At 34.4% G+C, this 26,880-nt stretch overlaps 1 protein-coding gene across 1 annotated transcript; it reads right to left on the bottom strand.

Annotated features, from left to right (window-relative positions):
- Positions 1–6,307: 6,307 nt before the first annotated feature.
- LOC147392069 (putative LRR receptor-like serine/threonine-protein kinase At1g53440) lies at positions 6,308–26,308 on the bottom strand. The gene is made up of 26 exons (XM_086460081.1): positions 26,163–26,308; positions 25,010–25,136; positions 22,015–22,086; positions 21,845–21,916; positions 19,557–19,628; positions 15,586–15,657; positions 15,422–15,493; positions 15,257–15,328; positions 15,095–15,166; positions 14,931–15,002; positions 14,141–14,212; positions 13,973–14,047; positions 13,461–13,529; positions 12,258–12,320; positions 12,089–12,157; positions 11,027–11,086; positions 10,893–10,931; positions 10,720–10,769; positions 8,974–9,341; positions 8,698–8,893; positions 8,487–8,612; positions 8,271–8,389; positions 7,964–8,174; positions 7,642–7,873; positions 7,282–7,432; positions 6,308–6,870 (listed from the first exon to the last, which is right to left on the bottom strand). The coding sequence occupies exons 1-26, from the start codon at positions 26,257–26,259 to the stop codon at positions 6,577–6,579; spliced, it is 2,994 nt and encodes a 997-aa protein (XP_086316207.1). The 5' UTR covers positions 26,260–26,308; the 3' UTR covers positions 6,308–6,576.
- Positions 26,309–26,880: the final 572 nt, after the last annotated feature.

The following is a 26,880-nucleotide window of genomic DNA, read 5'->3' as shown; positions in this document are numbered from 1 at the left end:
TGTGTGGTGTTGGAGGGTTAATTGCTGTATTTGTGTGCAGTAGTTTATACCTCTTTTAATTGCTGTATTTGTGTGCTGTATATGTGGTCCATTGAATGTTCAATCCAAAGTCTATTTCATAGATAGGGCACATCCCGAAAATTAGACTGATATCACACTATTACATAAAAGAGATACTGATATCAATTACATAGATAGGGATCCTAACTCTTTACTAAATTTATCATCTCAATTCATTTATTGTTATTCGAAATTTTTAGCAAAACAAACATATCCATTATAGGAAACTAGATCATTTGCCTCAGGATACATTAAGAAATCATTGCACTTGATATACACCATGATTTAGGTTTAAAATCTCCTTTGATCACTTATTACTTATTGAACACTAATCTCTCTTAGCAAGAAAAGACATAGGCATACCAATCACTTTTCATTAATCTGCTACATGCTATATAAGACTGAACTCAAGGATATTTCCCTTCCAAAATTGTAAGTCGATACACATAGACAACGTTGATTATAAAATTCTAAAGTAACCAATTAAAACTCATATGTGAAGATTGAACTAATTAAAAACAGTAAAAATAGCAATAGATGAGATCTCAATGTAAAGAGATTTAGATTAGTCGAATCCACTAAGAACAATCAACTTTATTTAATTGTCTATGCTAGATTTTTATCTCGATTCAACCAACAATTTAATGTTGTTGAATCGGAAGATTGAATCTTTAAAAGTATGGATAATTAATCAAAGTAGATGTGATTACTTTTAGATAACAAAATCATAAAGAACTATCTACACATTTTTAACAGAGAATGATTTTACTTGAACTTATCTAACTTAAAACCATAAAAATAACATTGGATGGATTTACTGATCAAACATCTAATCATTATCACATGTAAATCTTTGAAGCACAAAAACTCAACACAGATTAACTAAACAAGATTGTCTTACTCATGGTCTCCTCAACTCTTTAATGGAGGTCTAGCTAAATATCATCGCAAGAGACGTAAAAGAAGACATTAAAGCAATAAATAAAATAGAAGAGATTAAGGAGAATATGCTTTTTTATTGATCTTATTCCAAAACTTAGTATTAGCTCCCTCTGATTACAAAGCTTGAACAAAAACTAAAAATTAAAAAGCTAAAAAATGAGAATGGGGAGAGAAGAGAGAGATGGAAAGAGAAATCTCTTAAGGCTCTGGTATGATCTCTATTTATAGAGCCAGATTAGGGTTTCTTACAAATCTAAAGTCTCAGTATTATCCAAAAATAAATCCCAATTATTTTGTGTCCACTTTTGCGTACTTGACATGTCGGAACAATCTTGAGATGTAAAACACCGCCTTAACCACCGTACCCCTTCATTGTGTCGCGGCTCTAATGGGCCTTGATCTTGGACTGAGTCTTGGTTTTGGGCTCCTAACTATGGTGTGCTCTCTCTTTATTTCCATTTTGTCCTTTTATTCGTTATGCTTTGAACCTGCCATAAATAAATAATCAAAATTAAGTCAAAAACCGCAAATGATTCGAAAACAATGATAAACATGGACTATGAATGCATTATGTCTACTTAGGGGATTTAACATGTAATTATTCCCAAAGTCTCTATAAATCAAGCCTTTGAAACGACTTTCTAGGCCCTGATCATATCTAATATTCAGTAAAATGTGGGGGTCATTCCTAGATCATCCTTTTTTTTTTATTTGAAAGAGATTAACCAGCTCTGAATCGAAAGGCCCTACGCTCATTGGTGGAAAAACAAATATTTTACTAAAAATTAGACTTGAGAGATCACATAAAACAAATGCGGTCTACAATAATTTTTTGGTTTAATGCAGCTTTGGGTTATATCAAAGAAAATGTTGATTGTTCGATCATGGTAGTACGAGGTTTTCAGGAGGTCGCATTGTCAGAGATGAAAATGGCAAAATAATGTAGGCAGCTAGTATTTTTTGGTCTTGCATCGAATAATATGGTAGAAATTCAAGCTCTAGTTGAAATTCTTTGCTACTAGTGGAACCAATTAAAGGAGACCCTTATCCTTGGAGTGTGGAGTAATGGATGAGAGTTTGATTAGATTGTTTGAAAATTCTTTTTGATCTATTTGTCATGTTTTGTTAGAAGGCAATTTAATAGCGGATTCACTAATAACACTTGCATCTTGATTGAGTTTATCTCGAGAGTATCATACTATGGGGGACCTACCTTTGACTAGTAGAATAGCCTCAATTGGTGATTTAATGAATCTCACTCCATGGCTACATTTCATCTCATGTAAATTCATGGGGGCATCCCCCTTTTTTTTCTTTTTGCTAAGCAAGCAAGGTGATTTACAAGCCGGAATTGAGGCAAATCAAGCTTATCTCCAGTGTAAGCATTTTACATTTAGAGGTAACTCCATTACTCGTATGAACATCAACGACTGTTGACTATGGACTTTTGTAGCAGCAAGGGCGTCTGCAACAACATTCGCCTCTCTCCAAACATGAGTAACTCTAACTTCAATTTTTGAAAGCATTGTCTGAGCCTTATGCACCGATTGGTCAAGTCTCCAAGAAACAACCTGACTTGCAAGACCCTTCACTATGATAGCAGAATCCATTTCAACAATAATTGTTTTACCAAGTAAATCAAAGCTCTCCAATGCAGCTAACAAAGCACGGATTTCAATTATATTATTTGTCGCTTCTCCGAAAACCCAGTGTCCTGCTGCCACAAGCTCTCCTTGTTCATCGCGAAGAACAGCACCACCTCCTGAAAGACCTGGGTAACCTCTTGCCTCACCATCAGTATTAAGTTTAAACCAGCTAGTAGGCTGTTTTTCCCAGCAGACTTTGACAATACGTCGGTGAGGAATCAATCTCTTATGTATTCCAATGTCTTGAAGCTTTCTAATTTCATCATCTGAGGAAGGAAAATTGAAAATTTGATGCTCCTCAAGTTCCTTTAACCATTTCAGACAGCAATATATAACTCCCTGGACAACAGGCTTCTTGCTCTCAAAGATACAACTATTCCTTGTGATCCATATGTTCCAGCATATGACCCATGGAATCATTCCCTTGACACTTCCAAATTGAGATTTTTTCGATAAGGCCCATTTAATAAGTAATCCAGGCATCATTATTCTGACTTGCTCATCTAGAAAGTGGCAACTAAAAAAGTTCCATACCTTAATTGAAAAAGAACATTGAAAGAAAAGGTGTTCAATGGATTCTTCCTTAGCTTCACAATACAGACATCTTGAAGCCATGGATAATCCCCATTTTTTTCGAATTTGATCCACCGGATATGTTTTATGATAGATCTTCCACGCCAAAGTCTTCATCTTGGTGGGTACCTGAGCCTTCCAGATTGCCTTGCAGATGTGAGATACATTACCCCTTTCTCTCAATGATTCCCATGCCGAACGGGATGAAAATAAGCCAGAATTTGACACCATCCAGATTTTTCTATCATAACTAGTTTGTTGAATATTTGAAGTAAGAATCTCTTCCACATCATTGCCGTCCTGAATTAGATCTCTAAGTTTAGAGACATTCCAGCCCTCTTGGCTCCATACCTCCTTCACTGAAATTTTTTTATTTTCATCTGAATAGTAGTGGATCAACGGAATTGATCCTCTCCAGTTGTGTAGAAAGAGAGAAGTCGTTGCACCGTCTCCAATCAAGCTTTTTGAAAGGCTAATTGTTGGTTGAAGATAACTTCGAATAGTTCTCCAAATCTTTGAGCCCCTTGTTTTTTATGGATTCCACCAATTTCCATCTTTAACATACTTCTTTTTGAGGTAGTCTATCCACAACCCTTCTCATTTGTCAATCTCCAGCAAGTTTTCATTAATCCCGTTTTATGGACCTCAACAAGAGTTTTAATACCTAGCCCACCTTCTAGCTTAGGTTTGCACACTTATGCCAAGCGGGAAGATGGTTTTTTCTCTTATCTTCTGCACTGCCCCAAAAGAACTTAGCAAAGCATGACTCTAAAGAATCTGAAATATACTTTGGAATGGGTAGAATTGAGATAAGGTACACTGGAATGGAGACGAGTACATGAGAAAACAAGGTTAAACGACCACCCTCTGAAAGAAGATTGGATTTCTAGCCCATCATCTTCCTCGAAATCTTGGAGACCAAACCCCCACACATTTCTCTCATAACTCTTCCAGTAAACAGTGGAACACCCAAGTAATTGGTTGGTAAAGAGCCCTTTGGAAAACCTAGAATTGTCTTGACAAGATCTGCCACAAAAAAAACAACTCTTTTCTAAGTTGACTTGCTGACCCGAAACCTTTTCATAAGATTCCAAAAAATCTTTGATAGCTTTTAGAGACTTCGTAGTGGCTTTAGAGAAAATGATCAAATCATCTGCAAATAAGAGGTGACTAGGGGCTACCCCTTTTTTTGAAACTTCAAATCTCTCCATTTTTCCTGATTGCACTAAATGATTCAGCCTCACACTTAGTGCCTCCTCCGCGAGGATGAAAAGGCTAGGAGATAAAGGATCTCCTTATCTTAGGCCACAACTACCTCCGAAAAATCCATATGAGCACCCATTGACTAGCACCGAATAAGAAACACTCTGCAAACACCTGTTAATCAATTTAAAAAATTCTCCCGAAATCCCCATCTTGGAAAGGACTACCCTTAAGAACGGCCACTCAATCCTGTCATAAGCTTTCTTCATGTCGATCTTTATTGCCACATTATTTCTTCTAGCTTTCAGATTAAGATCATCTAACACTTCATGAGCCAACACAATATTATCATGGATATTCCTACCTTTAATAAAAGCACCTTGTTCAGGAGAAATTGAGGAAGGAAGAATCTCTCCTAATCTAGAGGCCAAGATTTTAGATAAAATTTTATACAAAAAATTGCATAAATACCTTTCATCTGTATATTTTGCCACTATTAATATTAATAAATACCTTGCTTTCGTATTTGTATGTATGGTGTCATTGAACTTGTTCCCATTAGGCTTGTGAGTCTAGTTTATTCAAATAAACATCATGGTTTTATAACTTGATTTTGCCCCTCATTTTGATGTCAAGCAATTTTTTAAAGTCATTTACAAAAATGTAAACTAGAAAAAGGGAAAAAAAATGCAGAAAAAGAATTGAAGAAGAATAAATAAAATCTCAGTTTTGACGTCTCATCTTGTTCATGAACGATACTGAGTTGGTCTTGGGCTATTTATAAAACCATGATTGCAATTCAAATTTAGTATTGTAAATTTAGGATTTCTTAAAGTATAGTGAGATAATGAAGTGGGACAAGAACAAGTATTTATTCCTAGTTGTCTCTCTCTTTCCTCTTGTCTTTTTTTTTTTCCCCTCTTATTATTATTATTATTTCTTTTTTATTGCTCTCTTGACCCCATGTCTTCTACTAAAAAACACCGAATGTGTATTTGGGGTGCAAAACTCATGCAAGAAAAGTATTGTAGAACTTGAGATTTCTTGATCTACCAACTATCACAAAATGGTTACAGAATCAAGGGACCTATTCATGGCCTTCCTGAGTAGGGCTGTGATGGAAAGTTAGCCTAAAGGCATCTTCATTGATGCATGGTGGGTCTTTATAATGTAACATATAATCCTAAAATAATAATAATAATAATAATAATAATAATAATAATAATAATAATTGGGATCGGGTAAGGTATCCCATTACTATTGAATAGGAACTTTATCTATGGCACGTTTGGGTTGGAGTTTAAAACACATTGGTCACCTAATGAAGTCGTTTTCTATATGGCACGCAGCCAATGTGTTTAGTCTAAACGGGCAATAGGAACATAACACCGTTCTAGATCCTGACTAACAAAAAAGATGGTAGGGAAGCAAAGAAAAAATAATAAGAGGATATAGACTCATTAAAGAAGGATTTCAAAATAAAATGGAAGAACGGAGCAACTCCCACGATACTAGATCATCCACACCAAAAATCGGCTCATTCCAAAAATTTTAACTTATATAAGACAAAAATAATTGGGTTGCCCTTATTAATTCGCGGGGTGCTTTTATAATTACCCATCATTCATTTCCATCGAAAATTATTCACCAAAAATTAAGTTCTTTCATCTTTGAAATAAGATAGTGGGTTGCTCCAATTGCTACTACGACGGAGAAGATTGTGTGTGTTGTATGAACAGATTTAAAATTGAATGAGAAAGTTATGATCTTGTAATTTAAAATTTGAGTACAATGAATAATGTAAGTAATTTAGAATATCAAAACATATTATCTTTTATATTTATGCTCTTTTCATTATGTGTGATTGAATTAGCAGTTAATTTGAATCAGTTCAACACTATTCAAACAGGTAGACAGACAACATTCTCAGCACTTAAATTCAATGCTTATACAATTTCAACAATTATAGTCTTTGAATACTTATTTGTTCAATTTAACAAACAACTGCTTAGGTACCATATATTCTTACATTACCAATACCAGATACAACAAACTGATATCAAAGCACAAAACAAATACAAGCACAACTAGCTGATTCACCAAGTGCATATATAACCAAATCAGTAGGGAATAGCTTAAGTTCCATCCCACTCTATGCAACAACTCCACCCTTGGAAGTGCTGGGCTTTCCAGTAGAGAGAGAAGGATTATCATGGGGATTGGTTGAGATGGATTGTTTAGCGGCAGAAACCTCCACTATAGTTTTTTTGCCTTCAAGAATGGTCACCACTTCAGACATTGTAGGTCTGAGCGTAGGGGACTGATCGGTGCACATCATTGCTAATTCCAACATCATGCTTGCTTGATCCTTTGAATAGCCCGGTCCATCTACAACAGCTCCATCGACCAAATTCAAAAGCTTCCCCTCCTTGCGCAAAACGTAGGCCTGTAGTCTCACACCATAACATAATCCGATTAGTGGTTCATATATCTACAATAATATAGTGAGATGTGCTGTTTTCATATCAGGCAGAGTTACCGCAAGGGGTTGGCCAAGTGGCAAGCCAAGCCTTGATAAGCTCCTCAAGAAGGGTAGGTCAAGTGTTCGAAACCCCACGAAGTAATGAATTCCTTGGGGTCACCCTCCAGGGTCCGGTTGACCATCAACTCAACCAATTGCATGTAGGACTTTCCGAAGGGGCGGTGTGCGTGGCCATGGGATTAATCTCACCCAAAGGGTGAGGATACCCATGATAAGAAAATATATATATTAGGTAGAGGGGGAGCGAAACTCATTTGCATTAACTTAACAAATCCCGAAGCATGGTAACATATTTTGTTGCTAATAATATAATACCTTGTCCAAAAGGAATTCCGTCTCCTCATTTGGATGCTCAACTGCATTACTCTTCCCGCTAACAATTTCTAGGGTGACAACTCCAAAGCTGTAAACATCTATTTTTTCTGTTAATATACCCCGCATTGCATACTCAGGTGCCATGTATCCACTACAAGAGAAAACAAAAATTACAATATAAAATAGATTGGGGAAATATCTAATAACCTAGAAACAACCAAACCATATTAGAAGTATTCATGAATCACAACTCTTGCATCCAAATTGGGAAGTGCTAGTAGTAAGACTACATTTTTCACAATGAAAGTGATATGCTCGAATGTAAAATTGATGTGGTAAAAAGAGGATTTGTTTACTTACTGTGTTCCGCCAAGTTTGGTCATTTGTATGTGTTCCATGTCATATGCCCTAGCCAATCCGAAATCAGATATCTTAGCATTGAGGTTTCTGTCAAGCAAAACATTGCTGGCCTTGATATCCCTATGAACAATCTTCCGTTCTGATTCTCCATGGAGGTAAGCTAAGCCCTTTGCTATTCCAAGGCAAATCTTATACCTTGTTTGCCAATCACGTACCAAGTTGGATCCTGTATCTGTTGATCACCAAATCTCCACTCATCACGTTTTATGGGGGAAAAACCATGGGGCACCTAAACAATCCATGAGAGGTTGTTATAGATTACCAAATAAAGCATGGGCGAGGGAATTGTTTTCCATGTACTCATAAATTAGCAAGAGTTGGTCATCGCCTAAACACCAGCCCCAAAGTTGGACAAGATTTTCGTGTTTCAAGGAAGTAAGGACAGTTACTTCACTCAAAAATTCAAGAGATCCTTGCATTGACTTTTGATAAAGTTTCTTCACTGCCAGTACGAGCCCATCTTTCAATTCAGCCTGCATTCATGGGAAACGATGCATTTGGCTAATATCTGAAACAAATGAACAAAAAAAAGGCTAAAAAGATGTAAGCTTCCATAAAAGAAAGAATGCCTTGTATACTGTTGCTGAACCTCCTTTGCCAATCACATTGGCAGGGCTGAAATTTTGAGTAGCATTTGCAAGTTGTTGAAAGGTAATAGATTTTTTTATAAGCTCTGAACCCTGGAGTTCTGTTTCAAGGGAAATGTGTTAAATAAACAAAAATTATCATTAAGTGCATAGTGGGAATGTTGGGTAGCCATATCAGTAAGTGCAAAAAGTTCCCACCATATTGTTTACTTCTCAGCCAGCCCATTTCCCAAATGATAGCCAAAATCACAAGAGGTATGACGATTGCAGATATTGCGATTGCAGCTATAATTGCAGGAGATAACTTTGTGCCATGTTTAGCTTCTGAATGAAAGGAAAAGGGAAAGTAAGAGATCAAATATTTACGTAGCAGACAATAAAAAAATGTCAGAGAGAGACTATCTTCTACCAGAAGTTATAGAAATAGCTGATATAAGAGGTCCATAAATGTAAGGTGGGACGTATATGGACCCTTTGCCAGCCCAATAGAAGTGGATCTCTAGATGACGGTCTGTGACAATAGTGTTGAAATCCATAATCAATACATTTTCCCCCTTTGCAATTGCTTCTTCTTTGATATTGAAATCCGTCAGTACTCTGATACCCTGCAATGAGAACTTTTAATGATAAAGGCACTAGAACAAGAGTATTGTGCCGTTTTTCAATTATAAGTAGATCCTATTACCTGAATATATACATCAAATACACGGGTCCCCAGCATGCTATAGTCATCGTGACCTGTGAATACTATTTCAGCAAAGTGAAGTTTCACTGTGTAATTGCCATTATGTAAACAAAGGCCATGGTAATAGAGTGAGAGAGGAGAACAGCGTGCGGTTGTATATAAAGATACATCAGGCAAAACATCTTTGCATGACGTGTTCCTTATGTAGTCCTGTGGACTGGCAGATTTTGTAATGAAGTCTCCTGAAATACTGTAAGCCCAATTTTTATTGTCACTTATGTAGAAAGGTAACGTGCTATTATCTTGTTCATAGTACTTCCCTTCGATGGTTGCACCCTCTCCACCACAATTGATATACAAGGAAGAATCTGCAAGAAACATGCTTGTCACTGGCTTATTTGTGACTAAATTATTAGTATGAACGACAATGAACCCTTAAAGAAAACGAGCCCAAAATATTCCCTAGCTCGGCTGATGCATGCTGGGGATTGTTTAGAGTGTTGATGTTATTTGGAAACAATTAGATTTTAAATGTCATTTGAAAGGTCCATTCATTTGAATTTGGAGCCTACAAACTCACTCAAGTTTATTAGCCTTATTTTAGTTGGCTTAGTTGAAGATTGGACAATTATGTTTTAACTTGGGAGGCCCTAGTCATGGTAACGAAAACATTGTAGTAATCACCTATTCTCTCAAGAATGTATTTCCTATGTCAGTCAATAAATTTCATATAAAGTTTTTACTCATTTTTGGTCCCTGGCTAGGTTTTCTAGTGAGATCTATTTTTCATTAAATGGCCTTTTGAACCTCAGATTCCACTACCAATTTTTCTGCATTGACTCTCCAAAACATCTTGTCACTCTTAATCCAAAGATAATTTCTCTTTTGAGAACTCCACGCTGGTGGAGCAGCCGATCATTCTGGCCAAGACAAGAATATGGCCCTCATTGAGGATCGTGTTTATTGACCAAGTCTCAAGCAAGCTGTAGCTAAGATTATAGGGCAATGTAGAACATGTCAGCTGGAAAAACAAAAGAAGCAAAATACGGGTTTGTATACCCCTTCGCCAGTGCTACGTTCCACGTGGCAAGACATCAACATGGATTTTGTGCTCGGCCTCCCAAAGACTATTTAGAAGCACGAATACATATTTGTGGTAGTGGATCGTTTCTCGAAGATGGTTCACTTCATTGCTTGTTCTAAGGCTTCGATTCATCTAACATAGCAAAGATTTTCATTGAAGAAGTAGTTCCTTTACATGGGTTACCAAGGACCATAGTGTCTGACCGGGATGTTTGGTTCATGAGTTATTTTTGGAAGACACTGTGGCTCATGATGGGCACTAGGCTCCAATATTCATCTGTGTACCACCCACAGACGGATGGTCAAACTGAGATTGTCAATATCACTAGGAAATTTATTGAGGTGTCTAATAGGAGAGCATGTTAGATCATGTGAATCATTACTGTTCATAGATGAGTTTGCATATAATAGCTCCAATAATATGACCACAGGCATGGGTCCATTTGAAGTAGTACATGGCTATAAACCTATGGCAGTCTCACATAGGTCTTCATAAGAAAGGAGATTCAGTTAGGACTACACAATTAATGTAATGCAAACAGCATTGTGCTTCCAAATAATACTGTGACAGCAATTTTGCTTTGGTAATGTCATTTTTAACAGAAAACTTGGCTGAATGTAAAAATAATCTTTGAGGCATGGATTCTAGAACAATAAACTTACACTTTGACATTTTACCAGGGCACTGCTCATTCATGATTTGCAATGGAGATCTACAAAGAGAAGTACATATATTAAAAGCATTGAACTTATATAGCTTCAAAACGAGTAAGAACCCTTTTCAACTAATCAAAATGAAACATAAAAAATACAACAAAAAAAGACTTACAGCTTACCTATAAGATTCACTGTGACCGCAGCATGCAAAGGAGTTCCTGAAGAATATAAAGGAGAATTCATATATGAAAATTTCATAATAAAAAAGAAATTACAAAGCACAAAAGAACATTGCTTGATGCATTTTTCTCACACGTATGGCTCGTCAGTCAGCTGTGAAGGTACAGTTGTGAAATTATTGTATGAAAAATCCCTGCAAGATAAGAACTTAATAAAATAATGAAGAAGAAAATAGGAATATTTCTTTATAAAAGTATCACCTGTAAAAGGGTAACTTTACAAAATCACCGTAAACTCTATATTCCTTCTATGCAGAAATTGCATATTAAGATCTAATAATAGCACAAAAACACGTGAAATCAACAACACACCAGAGTTGATGTGGAAGAGAAGTTGAATTTTTAAAAATCAGCTATTAAAGAGAAGGTATGGAGTAACCCACCAACTATTGCCACGTAGCATGCAATCACTGGAGATTGGTCAATACAAATTTCTCTCATGCAAGTCACCATGAAAAAATACATTCTTCGCATATAGTTGGTAAGGAAGCCAAGAAAGATTAATACCAAAGGATACAATAAGTCAAATAGATTAAACTAGGAAATAGAAAAACACATCTTGGAATAATCAACTCTATAAAACTAAGTATGCCATTTCACCACTAATCGAGCTTTTAAATGTTTGACCATGCCATCAAGAAGATACTTACTGGTGTAGATCCATTGGCATTCAACAGTACATTTGTAAAAATAGGTATATCAGTGAGTTCGTGTGACTAGAGTGAAATGCATACATCTCCTTGGTCGCAACTTATTTTGAGCCAACACAAGAAAGAGCTTCTCAAAGAGAAGACAACAGAGTAGCAGATTTTCTTGGAACAACAAGTGTACATAGATACTCATTATACATAGGAACTTTCTTCCCTAACTTTTGTACTCATTAACAATGACTATATAATGGTTACTTGTCAAAGGAAATAAAATCTCCAATCTACTAAAAATAAATAAATTTTAGTAATAAAAACTCCAAACTAATCTGTGGATAACATGAATTAACTAGAGGCAATCTATAGTAAGTCCAACTTGTCAACCTTATCAAAATGCTACAAACACTCCTAAATAACATATAATGAGAATGCTATCCACAAAGCTAGAGAGAAATTAAAATATCGAAAATAAAAATAAAAATTACATACAGATAGTTTGCATCTGAACTTGAGACCCGCTCAGGGATTCGTCCACTCAAATTATTTCTTGTGAGGTACCTGAACAGAAAACACTCCTCTTTTATCAGTTTTAACTGACTCAACATATGACAAGTAATGATTAATTACAATTACGTGACCTTTTCCCATAGCCACTTACAAGAAAGTTACATTCTCAAGTCTTTTTGGGATTTCTCCTGTCAAATCGTTAAAGCTCAAGTCACTGCAAGAGAAGATACCAAGCATCCAGTAAAAAACCATTATAAAAGATCACGTAATTGTCCTAAGGATTTCTTATTCCCTTGAAAAACAACTCCCACCAATCAAGCAGACCCTAGTTAGGTTCCCAAATCCTCAATCCTCTGAAGTTTAATCTCCTCTGGTGTATCAGTGATTTCACTTCGAAAATCAAGTCAATCTACAATTCAATAGATTAACAGAGTTCACAAGGGAGTCCAATCTTCCTTTGCATTTAATACTACCTCATTTTAGTGTGTTGGCCTCCCTCATTTTAATTAATTTCAACCTGAAGGAATCATAACTTACTGACAGGTTGTCTCACATCCTCGAGTTTTGTGCTCTGTTTGTAATCCCAATGCGTGAGATTAGCCATTGCAATTGTTGGCAAAGAGGTCCCTTCGTCATCAAAGTAGGCTTCTCTGGGGAAGCACACTATTGTCACTCCGGTCAGGGAGTCTCAGATGATACTCAGGATAAAGGTTTATTTTTCGGACTATGACTAGAAGTTTCATGAGAAGTGGGATGGGAGTCTAGTTGGAATTCATCGACTGGGTCAATGTCTGTCAGTGAGACTAGAATGAGATACAATCGTATCCCAAGGTGCCACAAGTTGCATTGTGGAGGTGGGACCCTTTTGACTCCTTATGAGACTATCCATGAACAACATTTATCCATTGTAAACACATTTTCAAAAAAAAAAAAAAGGCACTCACATGCAATACTCCAAAATTCAGAAAACTTCATTCAACAGACCATTAAAAAAAAATCCTGAGAGAAACTAAGGATATTGGCCCTCCAATTCCTTGTGACAATCTTCATGATCTTATTATAGCTGTGGACTTTCGATAACTAAATCTTAACAAGGTAACTGAACTGATCTACGTCAATCAGTAATCTTGTTAAATGTAAAATCAAAGTCTTATTGGTGTCAGAAGACAATTGAGTTCCCCATTTCCAAAAGAGCAATCTTTTTACTGATCATATATAGATTAAATCTTTCATCTAGAGTGGTGCCAATGAATCTGAAGTATCAAAATACCCTAACAGCTAAGAGATTGAATTAAGGAACAGAAAATTCACATAAGAAAGCATAAAAATGAGTATTTTAGTGGAGAGGACTTACAGATAGTATAATAATTCTGTGCCAATTTCTTCAGGGATTGCACCAGTTACTGAGCACTTCCTCAATATTCTGCAGCAACAGTTGGCAAGTGAGAGAATTGGTAAGTGCATTAATGAAATATGTGATGCTTCTAAAACTTGAACACACATAACCTGAGTCACTATGAAACACCAACATTACGTGTTGGACACACTAATCCCCATCAAATTGTAATATTGCTTTGATATGCAAAGAGATATGTTATCAAATATATATTTAGTTCAAAAAAGTATGCAAGGTAAGATAACCATAAATTGGTCTATACTATAGACTTATATAATTAAACAGAGCACACATCATTACTGGGAGAAAGAAAAGATATTTGATAAATTGGAATGTATCCAATAAGAAATTTTTGTGGAGGAATTAGACCCATGCCCGGTAATAAGTATTTTTATTTATTTATTTATTATTTATTTAAATGGAATGCCCATGATAAATAGAATAATTTCATGATGAGTTGGAAATCTCACAATAATGTCAAGTTTGATAATCCTGACAATAGTGACAAAGAGAAATTCTTGTTGCCGTTTAAGTCACTAACGAACCTGGTACATTTCAAAATCGATTAGTGATATAATAATGAAAAAGGAGTTTCTATGCCATGCAAAAATCACAGCATCAAACACAACAGCACTTACAGTTTTCGCAGTTGTTTCAATTTAGAAATTTCTGACGGCAAGGGCCCTTCAAAATGATTTCCAGTGAATGACCTGTAACAAGCCAAGTGTAACACACAATCTAATCATCCTTTCTAAAGCATTTTCACTTGTATAATATTCTATAAGACTAGCATTTAACGAATTCACCCCAAATTCTCATTGGTCCACGTTGGTATTTTTTTCAGTATGTGTGACACCAATGAGAATACATAACTCTAAGCTATTTTACCTTGGGGTGAAAATACATATTACAGAAACATACGTAAAAATATTTTGGTCAAGTTACCTAAATATATAGGCTTTTGAGATATTTACATACTAAGACAAATTTTACTATCTACGTAAAAATTTGTGGTGAATTTACCTTTATACCCCCTTTGATTTTAAAATATCAGTTATGCAAATTTAAAAATAAAAATAAAAATAAAGGTAAATTCACTACAATTATTTATTTATTTATTTATTTTTATTTAATTTTAAATAGAAGGTAAAAATTTTCGAGCTACATAAATATTTCAAAATCGTATCTGGTTACATAATTTGACCAAAACTTTTATATGATTCCATAAAACATCCTTATCAAAACAACTCATTTTGGATGGATTGTAGATTTACAAAGTGCATTGATTACTGACAACCAAATAAAATGTTGATCAATAATGGCAGAATTAAAGTAAATAGTTCATTACAACGGGAATTTCACAATTTTGGTAAATCATCCTTGATTTTAAACTAAAAAGGTCCAAATTATGTCCAAATAGAAGCTTACAGATATCTAAGTTGTGTCCACTTTCCGATGAAAGGAGGTAACGAACCATTCAAATTGTTTCCATTTGCAGCACTGCAATTATCAAATCAAACTCATTTCAACAACTGAATCAAATTATCTTGGCAAGCTAACTACATTCTAGAAGCAAAAGATCAAAGACTTACAAGGTTTCCAGATTTGTAAGATTTTTGAAACTCGGCGGCAATTCTCCAATAAAATTGTTATCCGAAAGATACCTACAATCTCGTATATAAGAAAAATCATATAAAATAAAACCAATCGATTAAAATTACTAGAATTTTGAAGGAAAAAAAAATATTTCTTACACTATTGTAAGATTCTTTAGGTTTCCGAGTGCTGATGGAAGATTTCCTCCAAGTTGGTTCTCCGCAACATCACTTAGGATTTAAAAAAAAAATGACAATTTGTGAGTTTCAAACAAAATTAGAGAATTAATGAGGCGTTTTTTCAAGTGTTGAACAGATGGTTACAAATCTGTGAGAGAGGACATGTCTCCCAATTTATCTGGGATTGATCCGTTTAACCGATTTAAAGCGAGGCTCCTGCAAATGAAACCAAATATTTGCTGAGTAGGCGCAATTAGGAAAATATTCGCAAATGGTGCAGATTAGCATTGGAAGGAGACGCTACTTACAGTGTTTGGAGAAGCTTCAATTTCCCAAATGTTGATGGTATGGAACCTTCAAGGTAGTTGTAACGCAATTCCCTGTGGCGGGAAAAGAGGGGTTTCATTTAAAGAAATTGTATTGCCACACCAACTTCTACTTACAACATAATAATCCTCTTTAAATTAGGGATTTTTCAACAAAAAAAAAAAAAAAAAAAAAAAACGTGGGCAACGTACCTTCAAATTCCAGTTTCGGTACACTGTTCCTTTTAATTCTCAAAACATGCTTTTACAATGAATTCGACACTTTTATAACCAATGAATTCATTGATAAATTATTAATGAGATCGTTGATAAGGCAAAATCACTGGTACTGCTTTATCACCGAATTCATTGATTATAAATAAATTTCAATTAGAATGGAATGGTTAACAAATGACTATACCCTTCATTCCATTGTTTCCAAAAAATGATTTCAAATCTTGGTTTGACGTCTTGTTTTGTTCATAGACGAGAGTAAGTTGTCTCAGATGAGTCACCTTATCTCGAACGAGATAAATCATTTAACTCAATTTATATATATATATATGGGTCTCGTTCCCCACCCTAAGCTTTACCCTACATTTTAACAAACGTGTTTTGTCCTATATGGGTTAGAAGTTTTGGAATGGGCTGATTTTTGGTGAGGAGGATCTCTATGGTGAGGAGATCATCCTCACCAAAAATCAGCTCATTCCAAAACTTCTAACGCCATCAAAATTGGTTTACAAAAAAAGGACGATCCACGATTTTTCAACTTGTAAACATGGGACTAAAAATTTCGGAATGGGCTGATTTTTGGTGAGGATGATCTTCTAATCATAGAGATCATCCTCACCATGTAGGACAAAACACGTTTGTTAAAGTGTAGGGTAAAGCTTAGGGTGTTGAACATCTCCATATATATATAGGGTCCCATTCAACAACAAACATTTTGGCAAAACATTTTTCAAAACATGGGTTAGAGGTTTTGGAATGGGCTGATTTTTGGTGAGGATGATCTCTACGGTATCCTCACCAAAAATCAGCCCATTCCAGAACTTCTAGCCCCATGTTTACAAGTTGAGAAATCGTGGACCGTCCATTTTTTGTAAACCATTTTTGATGGGCTTAGAAGTCTTGGAATGGGCTGATTTTTGGTGATGATGATCTCCTCACCGTAGAGATCATCCTCACCAAAAATCAGCCCATTCCAAAACCTCTAACCCATGTTTTAAAAAATGTTTTGCCAAAATGTTTGTTGCTGAACATTTCCCATATATATGACCTAAAGAGAGTTAAACACTGTACTAAGCATTTTTCAAAATAGGGGATAGAAGTTTCAAAATGTGATGATTTTTTGTGAGGATGATCTCTATGGTGAATAGATCATCCGCACAAAAAATCAGCTCATTCCGAAACTTCTAACCCTAGTTTATAAGTTGAAGTATCATGGACCATTCAATTTTTGTAAATCACTTTTGATGGTGTTAGAAGTTTCAGAATGTGTTGTTTTTTTGTGAGGACGATTTCCTCATCATAGATATCATCCTCACAAACAATCGACCCATTCTGAAACTTCTAACCTATACATTGAAAAAATATTTGACTTTTTTTAGGACTTCCGAATGTCACCATATATATAGGGTATAGTTCATGAGACAATAATCATGACAAAATTTATGACAATGATTTTTGTCTTATACAAGTTAGAAGTTTCAAAATAGGCTAATTTTTTTTATGAGGATGATCTACTCACCATGGAGATCATCCTCACCAAAAATCAGTTCATTCTGAAGCTTCCAACCCCATAAAAAATGGTTTACAAAATAATTGATGGTCCACAATTCTTCAACTTGTAAATTGGGGTTAGAAATTTTGGAATGAACTAATTTTTGGTGAGGGGTATCAACTCATCAAAAACCAGTCTATTTTGAAACTTCTAACCACATCAAAAGTAATTGACAAAAAATCATTGTCATAGATTTTCTCACAATTTTTGTCCATTAAACCATCCCTATATAGATATATATATATATATAGGGTTAGCATTCAATGGCTAACTTTTTGGCAAAACATTTTTCAAAACATGAGTTAGAAGTTTTGGAATGGGCTGATTTTTGGTGAGGATGATCTCTACGGTGAGGAGATCATCCTCACCAAAAATCAGCCCATTCCAAAACTTCTAACCCATGTTTATAAGTTGAAAAATCGTGGACCGTCAATTTTTTGTAAACTGTTTTTGATGGGGTTAGAAGTTTTGGAATGGGCTGATTTTTGGTGATGATGATCTCCTCACTGTAGAGATCATCCTCACCAAAAATTAGCCCATTCCAAAACTTCTAACTCATGTGTTTGAAAAATGTTTTGCCAAAAAGTTTGCTAAAAAGTTAGCCATTGAACGCTACCCTATATATATAGGGTCCCGTTCGGCACCGTAAGTTTTACCACACACTTTAACAAACGCGTTTTGTTCTACATGGGTTAGAAGTTTCGGAATGGGCTGATTTTTGGTGAGGATGATCTCTAAGGTGAGGAGATCATCCTCACCAAAAATGAGCTCATTCCAAAACTTCTAACCCCATCAAAAATGGTTTACAAAAAATGGACGATCCACGATTTTTCAACTTGTAAACATGGGGCTAAACATTTCGGAATGGGCTGATTTTTGGGGAGGATGATCTTCTAATCATAGAGATCATCCTCACCAAAAATCAGCCCATTCCGAAACTTCTAACCCATGTAGGACAAAACGCATTTGTTAAAGTGTGTGGTAAAACTTAGGGTGCCGAACAGGACCCATATATATATATGGGGTCCCATTCAGCAACAAACATTTTGGCAAAACATTTTTCAAAACATGGGTTAGAGGTTTTGGAATGGGCTGATTTTTGGTGAGGATGATATCTACAGTGAGGAGATCATCCTCACCAAAAATCAGCTCATTCCAAAACTTCTAGCCCCAATTTACAAGTTGAAAAATCGTGGATCGTCTATTTTTTGTAAACCATTTTTTATGGGATTAGAAGTTTTGGAATGGGCTGATTTTTGGTGATGATGATCTCCTCACTGTAGAGATCATCTTCTCCAAAAATCATCCAATTCCAAAACCTCTAACCTATGTTTTGAAAAATATTTTGCCAAAATGTTTGTTGTTGAACATTTCCCATATATATATATATATATATATATATATATATATGGGTCACGTTCAATGGCAAACTTCCTCATCAAAAATCAGCCCATTCCAAAACTTCTAACTCATGTTTTGAAAAATATTTTGCCAAAAAGTTAGCCATTGAACGCTACCCTATATATATATATATAAGAGGGGCGGATCATAGGACATATGTAAAAACAATGGTTTTTCAAAATATGAATTAGAAGTTTCAGATTGAGTTGATTTTTTTGTGAGAATGGTCTTTATGATTATCCTTACAAAAAAATTAGTTCATTCTAAAATTTTTAAGTCCATCAAAAGTGATTTACAAATTATTGGTAAAAAATCAACAGTCCGCATTTTAAATCACTTTTGATAGGGTTAGAAGTTTCAGATTGGACTGATTTTTTTATAGGTGCTTCTCATCATAGAGACCATCTTCACAAAAAATCAGCTCAATTCGAAGCTTCTAACTCATATTTTGAAAAATTATTTTTATTACATTGTTTTTTCATATATTTTTATACGTCCCATGATCCATCCCATATATATATACATATATAATTGTATTACATTATATCATTATCCCTATTGTAAAAAGAGTGAGTATGGTTTATGTAAAACCCATATGATTTTGCAAATCTCAAAAGTTTTTTGCATTACATTAAACAACACAGTTAGACTATTTCTTTGAAATTTCTAAAATAAGTATTTAAATTAATTATAAAGACAATATTAATCTTCAATAATACAAATTTTTGTAACGCATTTGCAAACAGATGTGCCACCCACGAGTGTATATAAGCTGAGAAGGACTTACATATATGTCAAGTTGCTGAGGCTACCCAAACTGTCAGGTATAGTCTGAGACAAGAAGTTATAGGAAAGATCCCTGTAAATTAGGGTAAAGCCACGATTTTATGAAATATAAATTAAAAATCAGGATCAAGCATGTAAAAACCCTTTCTTGTAGGGTTTAAAATACATCAGATTTCTAACCAAGCTGTTTTCTACATGTACAAATAATCAATTATATATATAATCAAAGAGTATGGTACTGCATACGTCAAAAACTTAAATCTAAACCCAACCCTTATTTTATTTTTTTGGGATCAATAAACTTGTTTTTAATGAGTTCAGTAACTCGATGCTAGAGGATTTGAACCCAAGTCTATGATATCATCACCAAAGTCAACCCATTTACAAACCCAACTCATTTATAAATAGTCATACATGGATTGATCCAATCTGTTTAATAAAATTCTAATTTTTATTGAAAAAAATAAGTTTCATTTCCACTCAAAAATTAAACTACCATTACTAAAAATAATGTCGCACAACCATACATCAATATTTACCAACATAAATTATCATAAAACATAAACTAAGTTTTACGACCAAAAATGGGTAATTTAATTTTTTTTAAAATAATTATTAGTGGGTTAACGCCCCTAACCCGGACCCAACCCATTTAATAATCGTGTTAGATGGGTTGCACTATTTTGACTCAAACCCATTAATTTCGTGTCATTTTTGAGTCATGTTCACGTAGGATGGGCAATGGGTCGAGTAAGGCCTCTATCAATTCCATACCTGAATTGAAATACACACAACAATACCCTATTTTTTACCTAAATTTTAGGGTAATACCCAAATCTGAAATTTTACCTAAGTTTTAGGAGGATAACCATACCTAACTCTTGGTCACCCAAAATTTTACCCTCCATCTTGAAATTTTTTTTTTTTTTTTAACTTGAATGAAAAAAATTATATAGTAAAAATTGTAATTATTTACGTATAAAATGTAAAATTATAATTTTTCCCTCAGATAAACGGATATTCAGTTAGGATATGAGGTATATTCATACCCAACCATACAAAACTTTTGGATAAATGGGGTATCGGATAATATTACCCGAATTCTTAATCGGGTAGAAAAACATTGGTCATATCCAATTAATTCGGGTTAGATGAGTCGGGTAGGCGGGTATTATCCAGCCCATTAGCAACCGCATATTCACGGGTTGCGTTAAGATTGCCACTCTAGCTGTGATAAATCTCCCAAGTGTCAAGCATCGAATCACCGAGCTTGTAATTAGAGAGGTCATTGTCAAAGCCAAAGACAAGACGATCGTTAGTCCATATCTGGTCACTTGTGAGAATAAAAAATGTTAAAACTCAATAGAATATGCTCCATTGAGATTGGAATGTGATTCAACCTTACAAGCATTATTATTAGTCATTTCTATTTAACTATTAAACTCATTTTTAAATTTTATACATAATCTTTTGTTGATATAGTCAGATAAATCAATTTTAAAAGATGATCATACCTCTCATTTATGGATGAGGCACAATTTCTTTGTAGATAAAATGTGAAAAAAAAAAAAAAAATGAAGTTTCCAATGGTATTAGATACAAAATCAATTGACTCAGCCTAGTTTTCATAAATTTTGTCGAGATTTTCAAAATATTGGGCTAGTCATCCTAGCTAGAAAATGGGATGGGAGATTTATAATGACTTTATCACTTGATTTATAATTTTTTTTAAACCATGCTTTCACACCATCTTTTACCTTACACACAATTGGAATATGAATTTCATGCCCTCATTCTCGGCTACAAAATGACTCGTGGCACACGTTTTGGGTCCATTGACATAATAACTAAATGCTGAAACTATCCTTGTATGCTTGACGTGGCACGCACTAAAAAGTCTGAACAAATAAGCACTCCTATATCAGAAAAAGGGCTAAATTTGATGGAGCTTGATATCTCCACATAATTAATATTTTAAAATTACAAAACGTAGCTTTTCATTATTATATTGAATGGCACATTTTGTTGTAAAGACAATTATATTATTGTATGAGTTGAATTGTTGACAAAAATGCCTTTGCATTACAGTATCTTACTATTATTATAATCAGAAGGAGAAGCCCTTGCATTACATTAAACAACACAAGACAACACGTAATAAATCTAAACTATCTGTTTGAATTGAATTTTACATTAATCATAATTTTAAATAATACTAATTTTGGAACTCATGTGGAAATGCACATAACTCTCACTATTACGTATATATATAAACTGAGAAAGACTTACAGATACTCCAAGGATGTTAGAGTAGCGACACTGCCAGGTATGGGGCCATACAAGTAGTTACTATGAAGATCCCTGTAAATTAGAGTAAAATCCATGTTTATATGAAATAGTAAAATTGATCAAAGAGAATAATACCACACAAAATTGAAAAACATTTAGCTAGTATTTACAAGTGAAGAAGGTATGATAGATTTCCCAAGGTGTCTGGTATCGAACCATTAAGCTTCTTACTAGAAAAATAACTGTCAAAGCAAAAGACATGATTTTGTTAATCTTTTGATCGCTTGTGAGAATGAAAAAAAAAATTGTCAAGCTAACTATAAGACACACCATTGATATTAAAATGTAACTCAAACTGTAGAGCATTGTATTAATCATTTCTTTTTAGGTGTTAAATTTATATTCAAAGTTCAGATAAAATCATAAATTGATTATTTTTTATGACTATCATTATTACTGGAACATGCCCAACAATGCACATTATATTTTGAATGACAAGATTATCCCTCATTTGAAAAGATCGATCTATAAAAATATAATTTTATCATCCAACAATGCTGGACAATAACTTTAAAATTTTATCTACTTTAAATTGATATGATTATAATCCACTCCATGGTATATTAAGTAACAAATTAACGACATAAATTTAAATATTATGACATGGATCCCTACTCTAGGGTTTTATCAGTAACAAACTTGATAAAATGCGATTTGATGGGTAACAAATTTCATAAAAGAAGGTTCCTTTGGAGTTGTCATAACTCCAACGGAGTTTTTCTAATAAATATGTAATAGATAGATCTGCTGAGTAAATCTCATATAAATGAATGAAAAATGATGTTAAATCCCTAAGGTTTCCTTTATATTTTGATAAATATTTTAAATAAACTAATGATAAAAATAAAAAATAAAAAATTTGATGTCAATGCTATCATTGTTACAGTCATTGTAATCATTACATTGTCACCACTGTCATTGCCATTATTGTATTAAGATTGATTGATGACCCATTTTAGAAAGAAAATGAAGGTTGGGTAAATCATCTTTCATCAGTCTATCAAAGAAGACTGTGATCAAGAGATATGTTATTAGTTCAAAAATGTGGAGAGGTATATCAAATATACACAAAATTCAGGGACTAAAACAAAATACCACTTGTTTTTTTTAGGTTACGTGCCTTTACCCTGAAGAGAATTATTGCGTGGAGTCCGCGTTGAACTCGCCCTCTATGCTTTTGTGAATATTTGAGTTGCCTCCTAATGTTTTTAAAATTAAAATGATGAGCTACTGATTTGACCTCGGTCCACTTTTATAGGCTACTGAAAAACAGCCTCAATCCCCTCATCATGATCATCATCACCATCCGAGTCATCAAGATCATCATTTTTTTTTCATCATCACCATTATCATCATATCTAAGAGGTTAAAGATCAATGTTTTGAGAATATTGATAATTTTTTCCTTAATTGATAAGAGAAGCCCAAGGTAACATTACATGAAATAAAAAGAGGTAAATTCACTCAAGGTCCGCCAAATCTACTTAAATCCAAGCAAATTCAATGTCACGCATACCCTACTTGATTGTTGTAAATCATTTGCAAATACAAATAATTTTCTAAAATCAATTTTACTAGTGGTTGGTTACACAATGCAAGATTTGCATTGTAAAAACTTTGCAAAAATCAATTAAATTCTTGATTAAGAAATTTGAGCAAATGATTTGCGACATAAAAAGTATTGCAAATCATTTGAAAAATCACAATGAAATTTTTTATTGCAAAGATCAACCAATCATAAAAAATGATTTGTAAGAGATTTCCCAATGAATACTAAGCAATAGTAAATCATTCTTCACAAACCATTTGCATTGCAAATGCAAATGTTTTGTAGTGTACCAAGTAGGGCCGTAGTATCAAGGGTGTGTACCAATTTGAAAATATAGATGTATCTCAAATATTCACAAAAACATGAGGGGCCAGATGCCATGTCGGCGGAGGGTTCCTCCAAAATTTTGAAACAGGTCAGCCATTTCAAAGTATTTTCCAAAATGTGGCCGGCATTCCTCCAACAAAACAAATCCATCTCAATAGTCCCACAAACTTTTAACCAAGTTGAGTGGATCTATCAATTTTTTAATCAATTTATTGATGATTTCCATTTTATAAAAAGAGTCATGATGAATGCATGTGGTCTTGGTACACGATTGATGTGGCAAGGACACAAAACCATATATTGTTTTCATCAAGATACACAAGAAAAAGATGTGCAGTTCTGTGCCCTTACCACGTCAGCCTTGTACCCAACCACACCAAGACGGCATGCATTCATCATTATTCTTATAATTTAAAAAAAATATTAAACTATTTTTTCACTCAATCTTAGCTGTAAGTAGACCGAAACGAAAGAAAATATGTTTATTAAAAGAGAGTGAATTCCCTCCACAGATCAAAGCTACAAGTTTCGAACATTCTCATTTTTCTTTCGTAAAGCAATAAGTTTTGGACTCTCTTTGACAAAGATGGAGGATTATTGTTAGGAAAGTTGCATGTCATGTAGAAAAGGTATTTTATCGTTAAATTGTTTTTTTTTTTTTTTTTCGAATATAAACAAAATAAAGGGATGGATACTTTAGGTAGTGATATCCCTCTGATTTTGATGAGTACTTGAAATAGCCATATTTTCAAATTGATAAAATAAAATGACCTAAATGCCCTGATCTGAAAATCCTCCTTTGTTTAACTCTTACTAGGAGTTGTTGAGTTCAAATGGATTACTACTACATTGGCAATTTAACACTATAACCTTCTAGATGATTTCATGAAACTCATATTAAAAAAAAAAAAAAAAAAGATTTGATCCAAGGTTTTGAGAATGGACGACTATTGAACTTTCATAGAACTCCCAAATTCAACAATGAAAAATACTAATTTTTTTAATGTTCGTAGAATTTTGTCCTCTACAACCGTGTGATATTAGATCATATTTTTGGATGCCACAAGATGCACTCAATGACCCTTGGTAAAAGTTGAAATCTTGCTAAGTTAGTAAGGCTAGCCGGACCCCCATAAAAAAAAGGGTGATCAATAACTTAAGAACCACATCCTCATAATAGAACACGTGGTATTATATTATTGGTTGAAGAAGTTGAGAGAGAGATCATACAGATATGTCACGTGGCAAGTCTCTGTACTACAGGTACAGACGATGTCATTGTTACTGCAGGCGTAATAGTCGTAATATTGAGACACTTGCGTTTGAAAACGTGAGGCGAAGTCATTAAGAGCATTAACTGTCCAGAATTTCGACATTACAGAAATATTAATTATCATCGCAGTTAAGAGTATACAGAACCCAATCTATAACATTTTAATATGGATTTTGTTAATATGTGCCACACATGAAATTTTCAAAGTGTATGTAGAGCACATGTTATTAAAACCCTTAACTCTTGTTAAGATGCTGTACGATCTCCCTTTAGTGACTGTTAGATAATGGAAATTGACACCTAAATCTTGTAACCATCATGTTGTAGGCCGATCTAGTTTTTTTTTTTTTTAGAAAAATGATAATTTTTAAGTTTAACGAGACTTTGAAAATGGACGGTCTTTGAATTCTAATATATATGGGAATGGTTCAGCAGTTCTAAAGTTTGTCAAACATTATGCCAAACATTTTTCAAAACATGGGTTAAAAGTTTTGGAATGAATTGATTTTTTGTGAGGATGATCTCTATGAAGAGGAGACCACTCCAGAAAAAATCAGTCTATTCCAAAACTTTTAATCCCATAAAAAATGATTTACAAAAATTGGACGGTCCACGATTCTTCAATTTGTAAACTAGGGTTATAAATATCAAAATGAGCTGATTTTTAGAGATGATGATCTCCTCATCATAGAGATCATCCTCGCAAAAAATCAGCTCATTCCAAAACTTCTAACCTGTGTTTTGAAAAATATTTGGCACAATGTTTAGTAAACTTTAGGACTGCTGAATAATTTTATGTACTTATGATGTGACTCTCCCTCAACCGTCAACTCTTACTTTAGAGAAGTGCAGGGAGATCGAACCACAGAAGATCTGCTCCTGCTTTGGTGGATTCTCAAATTGTTTTCCAATCGAATAATCGAGTGGAGTGGGCTCAGCCATTTAGGTTGTCCTATTTTTTGAATTGTGGTTTGGCCCACCTTTTAGTGGACCCAAATACTTGGTGAGTCAAGTATGATGAAGCCAATGGCTCTAATTAAACTCAAAATCAGTTACTGATTGATTGGTTACCAATCATAGAGAATTATGATAAGTATACTGTTTTATTACCTTCGATGAATGGCAGCCTCTGAGCTTGGAGTACACTAAGCAATAGGAGGACAACTAAGATAAGAAGAGTAAAAGGGGTGGAAGGAAGTTTTTCCATGACTCTCTACTCTGTTGCCGTTACAAGCCGTATTCTGTATTGTCTGTCTGATATCTCTGAGGAAGGAAGCAAAGTGTAGTTATATACTAAAATGAGTAGGTTACTTTTATCTCCATGATCAATGAAATAGTGACACGTGGAAAAGATTAAAGCTTTTTTTTTTTTTTTTCATGAACAAGAGATTCGTTTTGCTGCCCTCAGCAACGATCAATCAACGTGAGGTCATCATTGGTTACGTGAGAGAGAGAGAGAAAGTGGGATTTGTTGTCGGCCATTTTGCATTGACGTTATCAACCATTGACTTGGTCATTTTCTTGGTATTTAAACCCTATGTCTACATATAACAAACCAAGCTATTATATGCACATAGCCCATCAAGAAGGGTAGGTCTAGTGATCTAAACCCTACAAAAGTATGAATTCTTTGCGCTCCACTGTCCAAGGTCGATCAGTTGACTCTTGACTCAACCTACTGCACACCTATTGCACGTTGGACTTTTCAAGGGGGTGGTGCGTGTGACCATGGGATTAGTCCCACCCGAAGGATAGTGATCTGATTAAAAAAAAAAGAAAAAAAAGAGAGAGAGATATAGATTGAACCATGGAGGAGGATTCAAAATAT

Source organism: Akebia trifoliata, chromosome 11 (genome assembly GCF_017979445.1).
Source record: "Akebia trifoliata isolate Shusen 1 chromosome 11, ASM1797944v1, whole genome shotgun sequence".
Lineage (NCBI taxonomy): Eukaryota > Viridiplantae > Streptophyta > Magnoliopsida > Ranunculales > Lardizabalaceae > Akebia > Akebia trifoliata.
This window is presented reverse-complemented; position numbering and strand designations above follow the sequence as displayed.

Coding starts and splice junctions, on each gene's coding strand:
- LOC147392069 (XM_086460081.1), bottom strand. CDS start 26,259: ATGGAAAAACTTCCTTCCACCCCTTTTACTCTTCTTATCTTAGTTGTC. Junction 15,329..15,421: donor ATGTCCTCTCTCACAGATTT/GTAACCATCTGT, acceptor TTAAATCCTAAG/TGATGTTGCGGAGAACCAAC. Junction 8,894..8,973: donor TATTTGATGTATATATTCAG/GTAATAGGATCT, acceptor TTCTCATTGCAG/GGTATCAGAGTACTGACGGA.